At 42.7% G+C, this 13,517-nt stretch overlaps 1 protein-coding gene across 1 annotated transcript; it reads left to right on the top strand.

The window, feature by feature from the left end:
* Nucleotides 1-2,377: 2,377 nt before the first annotated feature.
* Nucleotides 2,378-12,842, top strand: LOC124871642 (interleukin-10 receptor subunit beta-like). The gene is made up of 7 exons (XM_047371102.1): nt 2,378-2,572; nt 4,182-4,305; nt 8,910-9,082; nt 9,226-9,380; nt 10,485-10,638; nt 11,957-12,099; nt 12,185-12,842. Exons 1-7 carry the CDS (start codon nt 2,521-2,523, stop codon nt 12,341-12,343), a joined length of 960 nt encoding a protein of 319 aa, XP_047227058.1. The 5' UTR covers nt 2,378-2,520; the 3' UTR covers nt 12,344-12,842.
* The last annotated feature ends 675 nt before the right edge of the window (nt 12,843-13,517 follow it).

Genomic DNA, 13,517 nt, shown 5'->3' with positions numbered 1-13,517 from the left:
TAGGAACTTAAATTAGATAATAGTGTGAATTTTAAACTTCTTGTCTGCATTGATTAAATAATGTTTGTCTGTGTCTCCAAATACATTTATATATTAAAGCTCCACTACCTTATTTTGTGAAACTGTAAAAGAAAAACGTTAAAGTTTGAATGATGTGACCCTTGATCACTGTCTCACACATGGAGGCTGATGGAGCAAACGCTGCCTCGTAAACACAACCAGGAAGTCTGAGAACAACAAGCAGCGGTCTGAAGTTCTTCTAATTATTTGGACTGAAATATAAAAATAGCTGTAAATAAGCTGTGATTTCTGAAATAAAACATTATCTCCTTCACATTATTCCTGATTGATTATAGTTCTGGACAGATATTGTATGTATTGACCAATCAAAGCGCTCCGGTCCCGTAGAAGTGTGTTATTAATAAAAATTAAACACGACCCAGATTGTAAAACAAAAATCCTTATAATACATCCTGCAGAGGTTTAATGTCTCATTTTTCTCCAGTAACTTCTATTATGCTGCTATTGACTGAAAAATATTTTTTGTTTAATAAAAGGAGAAAAAACTGGGTAGTGCATTTTAAAATATATTTTAGATCATCATCCATAGCTGGTTTGTTTTAGTTCAAAGATGTCTTGTAAAGAAAGATGTCTGAAACAAACGAGGAAGGAGCTGCTTGAAGCAGCTAAAGGTAGAGGATTGTTAACCAACTAGATTAGAAAGAGAACAACAGGTAAGAACAAAATACTAAGATTTTATATCGTCAACATAAAACTGTTTGGTAGTGAACTAATGTTGAATTTTACAAGCAACCAGTTTAAGAGTTATTAATGATGTTAAGATGTAGTGTAATTAAATGTAGATTAATTGATAGCTAATTTCTTGCCTCTAGAAGGAAAGTGAAATATCACTTTATGGAGACAGAAATAACAAGAGACACTGAGCTACAGTCAACACAGGGAGGATGAGATGATGAGGACAAAGAGAGGGTAGATTGAGAAGAAAACAAGAAGAGGGAGAGAAGAAAATGTATAAAGTAATCACAAAACACACAAAGAAGAGGTTTAACTTAACGTCTGGTGGTCAGTCAGCAGTGTCAGTAAGCTGCATATTTTCACTAAGGTCACATGTGTCAACAGCTCATTTTCATTTAATTGTCTGCAGTTTATGTTAAAGTTTGATGCAGCTGTTCTGTTCTGAATGGACCATCTTCACCTCCACTGTAAACACAGAACATCCAGGCTGCTTTACTTATCATTAGGCCCTTTATAACAGTAACTAAAAGCTGGTAATATGTCCCTCTGTTTTTATTTTAAACAGTGTAATCATGTTAAAACTAAATGTGTGTGGTAGCTCTAATTTTCATATTTTGCTCATATGCAGGTTTGAATATTTTACTACTTCCCTGTGATGAAAGGAGTCCTGCAGAGAGAAATTCTGATCACAATAACATATTTAATACACATATGCATTGCAATGTGTTTTAAGTTATAGTTTTCCCTAGATTTGATTCAACAGTGTATCTGTAGTACATCATGGTACATTGAACTGTAAAAGCTGTATAAGATTCTTGCTAATATTCCAACCTAGAATCCGGTTATATGGACCTCTTGTTTAACACCTGCCCCTTTAGTGGTCTCTGCACGGCCAGCCCGGCCCTCCATCCAGGACTTGTACAGGTCTAGGGTCAGGAAAAGGGCAGCTAACATCTCTGCAGACCCCACACATCCGGCACACAAATTGTTTAGACTTCTACCTTCAGGTGGCGCTACAGAGCGCTGTTTGCTAAAACCAGCTGCCATAGAGACAGTTTGTCAAATACTCTGCTGTGAAACTACATCAGCAGGCCTTCAAAAACAAAAGAATAGAAAAATACTGGGTGTACATACACATATATGTACATATTGTACCATTATCTTTTATTTTAATCTTTCTAAATATTTAATATTTATATTTAATGTCTGTACGCTGAGAGCGTGTGAAACTGAAGACAGATTCCTTGTTTGTGCACAGAAACCAGGCCAATAAAGCCGGTTCTGATTCTTATTCTGATATTATTAATGTTTTAAGTGTTTTAAAGTGTTTTTAATTCATCCCTCCATGTGTAGTGAACCTATATGCAGAACATGAGTTTAAGGGTTTGAACTAAAATAAATTCACTTTCGACAATATTCTACTTTTTTGAGCTGTACTTTTACGCCCGTGTTTGTAGATTTTAAGCCTGCAGATCAGATCTCTTATTTTGAAATTCAAAGCTTTTATTTAGCAGGGTTACCGTAACGCGCGGTTTAAGCGCGCAGCAGAAAATACCGTGACGTCATGTTTCTGTGAAGTGAAAGTGACTCTGCGTGTTGACGTGAAGCGTGACGTGTCTGCGCAGAAGTGATACTTTGTTTCCGCGTAGTTCCCAGCCTGTTGTTGATGAAGCCGAACAGGAACTGAATGAAACGGCGTGGAAACCCTGGCAGCTCAGGGCTGAATACGGGACGGGCTGGACCGAACCGAATCTTCGGGTCAACATGTCGGCGGCTGTTTGGGTTTTCATCCTGACATTTTCAACACTAAACGGAGGTAAAGGTCTGTTATTTCTGTGGGTCAGTGAACACGTCACTGTAACTTTTGTTGGGTCTGTTGGGTTACAGAACCTGATGGAGGATCTTCTACGGTTCTGATTAACCTGTAGGTGTTATTATGAGGTTTATTCGGTCCATTCATGGGTCTGTTGAGGTCTGGTTCTTTCATTTAGGCTTCAGTATCAGTGGACCAATGGACGCGTTTAGTCCAGTCCAGCAGAACATGACGCATTTAAAGAACCAGCGTCATGTTGAAGTTTTTTCCGGTTCTGATGCTCACAGGCTGCAAAGTTAACATGTTCGTTTATTTCTTACCAGTTTCTGAAAGAAACGATGAGCTGCTAGCTTTATTTCATAAAAGTATTTACAGGTCAAATATAAAACCGGAATCATTAGAAAACTACTTTGAAGTTTTGGTTGATCTGGAATTCATTTCATACAGAAAAGCATCAAATATTCCCGTCTCTAAAAATAATGATCATAATTTACACATAGACTTAAGCACAAGCATTGGCTAAACGGGCAATAAATGTGATTAAAATAACTCATCTCCAGCATTCATTGGGGGAGAGGTGGGGTCCACCCTGGACAGGTCTCCAGTCCATTACACACACACACACACACACACACACACACACACACAGAGAGAGAGAGAGAGACCTAGGGGAAATTTAGCGAGACAAATTAACAGTCATGCTTTTGAACTGAGAAAATCGGAGTACCCAGAGGGAACCCATGCACGCACAAGGAGAACATGGAAACTCCATGCAAAAAGACCTCAGGCTGGGTTTTGAACCCAGAACCGTCTTGCTGCAAGGAAACAGTGCAACCAGCTGGTCCTCCATGAACGATGCCATCTGCTGCATGTCTTCCGTACTCTTCATCACATTTCCTGTCTGCCTGCTTTTAAAGAAAAATGACAAAATAAAGGCCACTAAAAACCAAACCTGCAGCGCATTTTTCTATTTGAAATGTTATCATCCTTGGGGGGAAAAAAGCCCAAATTGAAATCTGTAAAAATTGGAATCGTCACACCTCAAAGAAAATAGTAAATTATTGGCCAGGGAAAGTTCTGAAGGTCTGCTGTGGGTTCTGGCTCTAAGCTGTCGGCAGCAGATCCTTCAGGTCCTGGAAGCTGGGAGGTGGAGCCTCCATGGATCACGCTTGAACTTTTGATCGTACTTGAGGCTTATTTTTTTTCACATCTTTCATGTTATCTGTGGGGTTTTTTTATGAGTCAACAAAAGAAACGTTTATGGTAACAAAGAACCTAAAGAGTTGAAATCGTCCCTTCGCTCGGTTTTCTGACAGGCGTAGGCTTAGCTCCACCTAATGTCTCAACTTTAGGAGACGTTTAAGACTGAATGATTCATAGGTCAGAGTTAAATGTCTTCACACACACAAAAAATGTCCAAAAAAGACTCTATTATAACTTCAGAAAGTCTGGAGAACTAGATCAAGATTACTTTAAAAGAGTCCAGGAAAGAGCTGGATCACTTCAAGGAAAATGGGAAGAAACGAGCGCCGGTTTAACAGATGAAGATCTGACGAATGATCAGATGTGAGGAGAATACGTACCAATCCTAACGTGTTCTCGATCTCTGCAGTGGTATCAGGAGACCTCCGCAGACCCACTAACGTCCAGCTGAGCTCCAGGAACCTGAACCTGATGCTGACCTGGGAGCCACCTGCAGGAGCACCCAGCGGGCTGGTCTACAGCACCCAGTACACGTGAGTTCACCGTTCTCTCTTCTGCTGAAAACAAAGTAGAAATGTGATCAGACCCCAAACTCTGCTGCAGGTTCACAAACATTTCACATACAACCTAAGGTTTTCAAGCAGCGCCAGATTGTTGGGACGTATGCATCTGAGGTGAGTTTCGCCTCCTTAACAGCGTGGTGCAGCGTCCCCCGATGTCTTCATACATCCCAGCCTTCTTCTTCTCTTCTTCATGCAGCTGAAATGAGCTTCCTCTACAGGTGGTTGGGCTCAGCCTTAGAAATAAGGAGCTCCATCATCTGGGGGGAGCTCAGAGTAGAGCTTCTGCTTCTCCACGTCAGAAAGAGTCAGCTGAGCAGGTTCTTCTGGTCAGGATGGCTGCTGGACAGTTCTGTTTGAAGGTTCCTCCAATCGAGAGGAACTGTCCAAGGCAGACCCAGAACCTTCTGGAGGGACCATTAATCCCATCTATTCTGGGAACCTTTTGGGATCCTGGGAGAGGAGGTGGAGATGAATCAGTCTTGGACTGTTGGTGGAGAAATCTGAAGATGGAGTAAATGATCCATTAAAAATAGAGTCCTTCTGTGAACGGTCAGAATATATTCTGAACTCGACAGTCGGAGACTGCAAACCTGCGGGTCACCAGGTCTCTGACACCATAGAAAAAACATTATGGTCCGGGTCACGACCCGGATCACCACCGGATCACACACACACCTGAGAACATAACCTCCTTGGCGGAGGTAATACCGTATTTTCCGCACTATAAGGCGCACCGGATTATAAGGCGCACCTTCAATGAATGGCCTATTTTAGAACTGTTTTCATATATAGGGCGCACCGGATTATAAGGCGCATAGAATAGAAGCTACTGCAGTCAAACGTTTGACTGGGGTTGCGTTATGCATCCACTAGATGGAGCTGTGCTAAAGAGAATGTCAACAAAACAGTCAGATAAGTCAGTCAGTCAAACTTTATTAATACACTACAAACCAGCGTTCTGATAACTCCATTCACTCTCATGGTAAGGTCTCCTCTACATAGAATTATATTGAATAGAGCCAACCGCACGTTAGGAATGCATTGGAGTCTATGAAGTTGAAGTTGAAATCAAACGTTAGTTAAAACGTGAAAGGGAACTTTTCCCTGATTCAGTAAACACGTAAAAGAAACAGTTTGATGCACTAAATCAAACGTTAGTACTGTTAACCTTTCCTGTTTCTGTCCCCTGACCGTAGTCTGATGACACAGGGGAGACGCTTTCTCCAGGGCCGAAATTACTAGTTTCCTCGGGGTTAACTCCCTCACTCATACGTTGCTGAGTTGAGCATGAAGAAACAGCATCAAAACACTGAGTTGTTGACGAGATTCGGGGTTCTTTTTAATGACTTTGCAGCACGTAAAAACACAGGGCTTACAGACTCATACACCGCTGCTCCGGTCGCCGTCTCTACCCACCCCACACACACGATAATACCGACGTCACTCCTTCACTCTTGATTCTCAGCTACGGCAGCACACAGCGCCACCTCTGTCCGGAGGAATAATGTCAACATCTTCCATACACACACACGAAACATACACCCCACACACTGAGCTTCTAATCACATATAGTTCAGGCAATTTCTGCAACACTACATTCAAACGTTATACACACACAAGTGGTGTTGGACTAGGACTAAGCACAGTACAGGTGTTTACTGCTATTACTTCGGCGACGCCCCTGACTACGGTAGCCGTAATGCTGCAAGCGGTGCGGCTTTGTAGTTTACCAGTCGTACTGAAACATTTTGACAGAGCGCCGTGTACAACCAGTATGGATCAACCAATTAACCAATTGATCCATATATAAGGCGCTCCGGATTACAAGGCGCACTGTCATTTTTTGAAAAAATTAAAGGTTTTTATGTGTGCCTTATAGTGCGGAAAATACGGTAATTAGAAACCAACATGGGTGTTTCTCTCCCTGCTGCTGGTCCATCTCCACCTTTTCTTTCTGTTCCTCTTCTTTGCCACATTAACTGTCATACTGATAATAACAACGTTGATCCTGATAAGTAAAACTGTGGTTAAAAAGTAGCTGAAATTTAAATAAAAAGTCCATTTACAGTCAGAGTGTAACTGCAGAGGAAGAAACTAGAGCAAGGCTCTGAGCGTAGAGATGACATCTTCTCTGCTGTTAATGTTCTGCTTCTCTGCAGGGCTGCACTCAGATCAGTCATAATTACATCCTCTATCCTGGTGACACCAGGGTTCCTCAGCTGTTCTCTGCTTGTTCCTCAAACAGAAAACTGGAACTGAAAGTTCAGATTGACTAAGCAGAAGCTTCTGTTGTTGTTGTTATGAATCTTCTGCGACAGAGAGACGGTTCAGCCAACAGACCAACTGACTCGTGTTAATGAGCAAACGTGTGGTTGCTAGTTCAAACACATTTGATTTGAAGAGACTGAGTAGGAAACAGGCTCAAAATGCCAGGTGTTTACACCAGTCAGCCAGAACAACCGATATTGGACCCCTCCGACTTATCTCCGAATGGACTTCTCTGGATCCCTGAGGGTCTGCTGTTGGATCTGGCTCCAAGATGTCAGGAGCAGATCCTTTAGGTCCTAGAAGTTGGGAGGTAGGGTCTCCATGGGCCTGTCTTTTTTGTCCAGAACACACCACGGATCTTTGATTGGGTTAAGATTCTTCAGACCCTTCTGGGAGCGTTTCTGTGGTTTGGCAGAGAGCCTTTTCCTTCTGGAGGCCACTTCCATCAGGGAATACGTCTTCAATGAAGAGGGGGACTTAGAAAGGTTACAACATCTCAAAGCATCGAGATGAAGGACAAGATTTAAGGTGTCCTGGCAGAACATTACCCAATCATCATGCTTCTCAGACCTTCTTGCCTTCTTCTTCCATTGATCCATCCTGGTGCATCGACCTGGGCATCTACACAACAGCTCAGTGGTCCAGATATAACGCTCACCTGGAAGGTGAGTATGGGTCACCCTGATCAGTCTGTGGTCATCCTGTCCACAACACTGTCTTCAGTTTACAGGTTTTCCTTCTGTGGACCAGTTTTGGTAGATCTGGACCCCTTCAGACTGGAGACATCCCCCATAGCTGCAGCTGGGGCAAACACCAAGCATCTCCATGAAGAAGTCCTTTTCTGTCTGAGTTTCTCAATTTCTCACATTGTTGAGGAGCATTTTTCACCCACCCGCCCTTCCAGTGTCACTTCAGCTCCTGGAGGTTTGCAGACATTTGCTTCTGCACAGCTCTCCTAGAGTCCCAACAGAGCATTTCAATCAGGCTGAGGTCGGACTTTGACTAGGTCATTGCAGTACTTTGATTCGTTTCTTTTTCAGCCATTCTGTTGTAGATTTGCTGCTGTGGTGGTCATCGTTGTCCTGCTGATGGCGTAGCTTGGACCAAGCTTCAGCTGTTGAACAGATGATGTTACAGAGAAGTTCAGGGTTGACCCACGACAGGTTAAAGGTCAACCTCTAGTAAGGCAATATTAGGAAGGATCAATAAATAATACAAACAATAATAAATAACCATGAATAAAAAATGACCAAAATTACAAACAATATCGTACAGAATTATTTAAATATTTACTGACTATAAAATGCTTTCAAAAATAAACATTTGGAAAAGAATTAGAAAAACTCAAAAAATATATTTATACATGAGTACAAACTCTAGACCTCAGTGCAATAATCTGAGCTCTATATCCATCGCAGGAAGACTTAAATGAGGTGAATCAGTATCTGCTGTATTGTTCATGATGATGTCAGCAGCCTCAGCCTAAATGGTCATCTCCAACGCTCCCCGTCTGTGGAGAAGTTCTCTGGTGCTGCTATCTCCTCTCTAGCTTCTGAATGCAGCAGGAACCAGAGCTGCTCACATTCCAGGCTGGTGCTGAAAGCAGAGGAACGACACATTGATCTGCTGGGAATGTCTGTTTGTTCTCACCGTGATCCCAGAACCAAATCTACCTTTAACACTCCTCTCTTCTCCTCCACCAGCAGGCTCTGCTCCTCTGTTCACTTCGCTTTTCTCCACCTTTTTTCTCCGTTTTGTTTTGGTCATTTTACCGAACAAAACCTCATTAAACAAGGAGATTGCAGTAAACTGCGGACAGGGTTGAGCCCACATTAATATCAGAGACGTAGGAAAACAACCAGGGACTAAAAATAATAAGCACATCAAAATAATGCGAAGCATTTAAATAAGCTTTGTTCAGAAATAATGTTGATGCTGTGTGACAATAAATTTAATTTAGCTAAGTTTCATCATCATGATTTAAACCTTTCTGGGTCCAGTCTAAATTCTATCATTGGTTCATTATTTTCTACTAGGAGCGCATTGATTAATTTTGTTGTAACAACCAGTCAGGTCTCCTTGCTCAGTCGTTCTCAGCAGCTACCTGAATCACTCTCAAGCTGAGACTCCTTGCCATTAATTTTTCAGCGATGTTAGGAGCTCTCTGAGAGGACTCTGGGAATCTTTGCAAATACGGGACCAGATCCTTAGCTTTGACTACAGTCACCCACCATGAATGCTTGTTTTATGCTCTTTGTTGCCTGGGTCATCGTTAAAGTGTGTCATCTTGTTTTTGTTTGTCTCAGGAGCTCAGCTACATCCTACAGAAGAGGCTGCGTGAACACCACCGCCCTTCAATGCGACCTCACCTCCTTCAACATCAGTGTGTATGGGATTTATAGGGGGAAAGTCCAGGCTCTGCTAGGAGCAGAGACCTCAGACTGGGTGGAGAGCAACCAGACCACTTTAGACAAAGACAGTGAGTCTGTTTTCACACCCAGACTTGAGAAGTCCAGTTTAACATCAGTTTATGACCTGAAACAAAAAGATGGCTGGTGTACGCTTCTTAGTCTTTCCAATAATCGAATCAGTCTGGTAATCGCTATTTCTTTTACTCTGTAGCCCAGATCGGTCCTCCTATCGTGTCGCTCCTCTCCAACGGTCCGATTCTGGTGGTCAGCATCAAGGATCCAGTGTTCCAGATTTCCTCTCTGAGGACCGTGTACAGCGTAGTCTCCTACATCATCACCTACTGGAAGAAAGGCCAGGAGGATCAGGTGGGATGCAGCTTAACTCATAATTAAGGGACAGCATAAATGTCGCTCAGATTAATTAGCTTTTTGCTGCAATAACTCGCTGTCACCGTTTGACTATTTATTCTTGAGTAAAATTTATTAATTCAACACCAACAGACACAATATGTAGCACAGAAGTTCAACCAGCAGATCTTAGTGTGGAAATGCTCCTCTGCTGCCACCTGCAGGATTGGTACAGTAACAGCAGCAGCCGATGGACAGCATGGATGGATGGGGACGAGGTCCATCCATCCATCCACGCATCCATCCATCCACCCACCCATCCATCCACGCATCCATCCATCCATCCATCCATCCATCCATCCATCCATCCATCCATCCATCCATCCATCCATCCATCCATCCATCCATCCATCCATCCATCCACCCATCCATCCACGCATCCATCCATCCACAAATCCATCCATCCACCCATCCATCCATCCACACATCCATCCATCCACGCATCCATCCATCCTTCCACCCATCCATCCATCCATCCACCCACCCATCCATCCACGCATCCATCCATCCATCCATCCACCCATCCATCCACCCATCCATCCATCCATCCATCCATCCATCCATCCATCCATCCATCCATCCATCCATCCATCCATCCATCCATCCATCCATCCATCCATCCATCCATCCATCCATCCATCCATCCATCCATCCATCCATCCATCCATCCATCCATCCATCCATCCATCCATCCATCCATCCATCCATCCATCCATCCATCCATCCATCCATCCATCCATCCATCCATCCATCCATCCATCCATCCATCCATCCATCCATCCATCCATCCATCCATCCATCCATCCATCCATCCATCCATCCATCCATCCATCCATCCATCGAAGTTCTTTTTCCAGCCATGTGTGTTTTTCTGGTGAGCTTCAGAATTGAACTAATCAAGAGCATCCGAGCTAAAGTCCCTGTGGACGTCCATGGCTCTCTGAGATGGAAGATAAGGGCACAGCTTGATTTTAATGATCTGAATCCGGTTTCTTCCACCAGTCTGTGATCTGATCTTAGGTTGCTGCCTCAAACTGACCGCCTCTCTGCTACTCTCTACAGCCAACGAACATCGGCAACATCGAGCAGGACAGAGTGTTTCTGGAGAAGCTGGATCCCTTGAGCGAGTACTGTGTACAGGTCCACATCAACACGATCCGAAACAAGAACCCCAGCGAGCCCAGCAGCGTTATCTGTGAGAGGACCGGCAACAATGGTACAGTAATCAGTGAGGGAGTCCAGTAGGACAAATTGTTACTTAGTCTGATCATCCCAGCAGGAGATGGGTTGCTGTGGAACACACTGCAGTGATGCCAGTTTACTAATTAAGACTGAAATGTCCCATGTTTCCTGCATGGAGTCAGGCGTCCAGGTCATACTGTTCCTCTTGGCCCAAATGCTGCTACAACCTTCTGAACTAAAGATGAGTGTTTTTCTATCATGGTGTGAAAATTTATTTCCTCTCATCTTTTCTAACCATGAAGTAGATTTGAGATTTCCGAAAAAGATAACGTGAGGAAATTGAAAGTGCAATTTTTAAAGTGCTAATTTCATTTACTTTGACTAGACCAGTCAAAACCATTTAGATGTTCAGATGTGGACTTGTCTTGCTGTAGAACACAAGTGCACTTGAACTTCAGGTCACACATAGATGGACATTCTCCTTTTTTATGGCAAGTCATCCATTGTCTTGAAGAAGCTAACCTGCCTCAGACCATCTCACTGTCTCCGTCTCGTTTTTACCCTTGAGTGATAAACTCTGACCTTAACTAAAACAGTTCTTTAGATGTTGTTCTGGGTTTTTTTTTTTTGTGACCTCCTGGATGAGTCTTAGCTGTCCTCTTGGAGTAATTTTATAATAATCATCTTTATTGGTCATTGCACATGTACATTACAACAAAATTTGTCCTCTGCATTTAACCCATCCCTTATAAGGAGCAGTGGGCTGCCATTATGCGGCGCCCGGGAAGCATTCTGGGGCTAAGGGTCCTGCTCATGGATCCAGAGTTGTAATCTATGGGATACAAACCTGGCTCCTTGTGTCCCCTCTGGAACACAAACCTCCTGTTCTAACCAGTAAGCCACCACTCCCATTTTTTGGCAGGCTGGTCACTCCATGTTTTCTCCATGTGTGGAAAATGGGTCTAACTGATTCACTGGAGAAATGCCTTCAAACCTTCCCAGATTCATAGATGTCCAGACTGCTAGACTTTGATTTTCATCTGTCTTTGAATTTGTTTTGTGCGGGACACGAAATGTTGCTGTTTATTATTCTGAAGCCTACTTCATATTGTCAGACAGGTCCTACATAAGTGATTTCTAGAGGTTCTGTAATGAATGTTTTAACAACAGTTAATTCATGAATTGTATTTTCACATACGGCCAACTTGTTTTTCTCATTTTTCTAACTCAACTTAAAACACTTTTTCCTCTGGTTATCTTTAATATTAATATTTGTGTGACAAAAAATCAAAAGCAGAAAAAATCTGAAAGGGGGCAAATATGTCTTCACAACACTTTGGTCTCCGTTTCAGAGGAACCTCCGTGGGTTGCAGCAGTGATCGTGTTCATCATCATGGTGGTGGCCGTGGCTCTGATAGTGGTGACCGTACTGAAATGGAAAAGTATTTCCCAGTTTTTCTGGCCAAAGGTTTCCCTGCCGCAGCATTTTGAAGAGGTGTGTATGTTTTCAGGATTGTTTGCATGGATGTAGAACCAATTTAACCTAACTAACATCATCACGCTCCTTTCTGCCTCCTCAGTCTCTGCTGGTGGCACCTGAGTCCTCTCTGTATTTGGCCTCCCAGCCCACTGAGGAGATTGACCCAGTGAGTGTTGTTACAGCAGAGGAAGACTGCCCCCTAGGGACAGCAGAGAGCAGCTGCAGTAAACAGCCTAACGGCGCTGTGGGAGATGGATAGAAAATCAGAGACTGAAAGGAAAGAAGCAACAGGTGAGCAGGTCTACATCCTGCATGCTGATTGGACCGCAGAGATGAGCGCAAAGACTTGATGAGATGAAAGATTTTAGACAGCAACTCCAGAATAATGTGAAGAGATAGAAGGCAGGTTCATGCTGCGATGTGCTGCCATCGTCCTACACAATCTGTGTGTATCAAACAAGTTGTTTTATGATGGCATTAAATGTCATTTACGGTACAATCCGGAATGTTCCAGTGTGTTTTCATAAACACGGACGTTTTGGGACAAACTATTTATGAACACGGAAAACTGAAGAAGTTCTGACATGCAAACTGAAAAATTAATATTGAATTTTCTGCACTTCTACCAGTGCAGAAATATTTCAAATCAATGCTGTACTGATTGATTGATCTGTTTTTTTTTTTCCTAATGTTCTGATGAAACTAAACTACAATCTACAAAGTGTTTTCTTTGTGACTTTTTTACATGTTAAAATAATAAAGATCTCATTCTGTTTGAAACATGTATTTGTTTTATTGTGTGGACAACTCTCCTTTCTGTTACACATGATCATTCTCAGAGCGATGGGAACAGAGCTGAATCCTTCCATATGACCCAGTTTACACCTTTCTCTTTTAAAACAAGTTCTGAAGAAATCCTTCCTATTATAAAAGACTCTTCACCAGGCGCGTCGTTAGACCTGGATGTTTTCTGAACATCCACGGACTTCTTGATAGAAGAAATTTAGAAGTATTAAAAAGATGCAGCCACAAAATGGTATTGGACATTTTTATTTTAAAAACAATCAGATTTTTTCAATTGTGTTCCAGATAATCACGTCCCGCTCCACCTAACTTTACAATGAGTTAAAAGGAAAAACAAAAAAATACTTATTTGCGCGGCACACCCAGAGACGGACTCCATTCTGGAGAAGTCCAGAATAGCAGTTTACTTCAGGTCGACCTGCCTCCTTCATTACCTGAAAAGTTACGCTGAGCGCCTCGAACAGGGATCATTTCAGAGCAACCATGGAGCCAACCAGAGAGAGGGAGCCTGGTGGGTGTTCAGGAACAGGTGGAAGTTGATCTCATTGCTGCAGCCAGTCTTATAGTCTAGTTCTACATGTAGACAGAACCAGGTGTTGCTCAATAAACCAGGAAAATATCTCCTGGTT

Source organism: Girardinichthys multiradiatus, chromosome 7, assembly GCF_021462225.1.
Source record: "Girardinichthys multiradiatus isolate DD_20200921_A chromosome 7, DD_fGirMul_XY1, whole genome shotgun sequence".
In the NCBI taxonomy this organism is placed as follows: Eukaryota; Metazoa; Chordata; class Actinopteri; order Cyprinodontiformes; family Goodeidae; genus Girardinichthys; species Girardinichthys multiradiatus.
The sequence above is the reverse complement of the archived record's forward strand: the minus strand, read 5'-3'. Positions and strand labels throughout refer to the sequence as shown.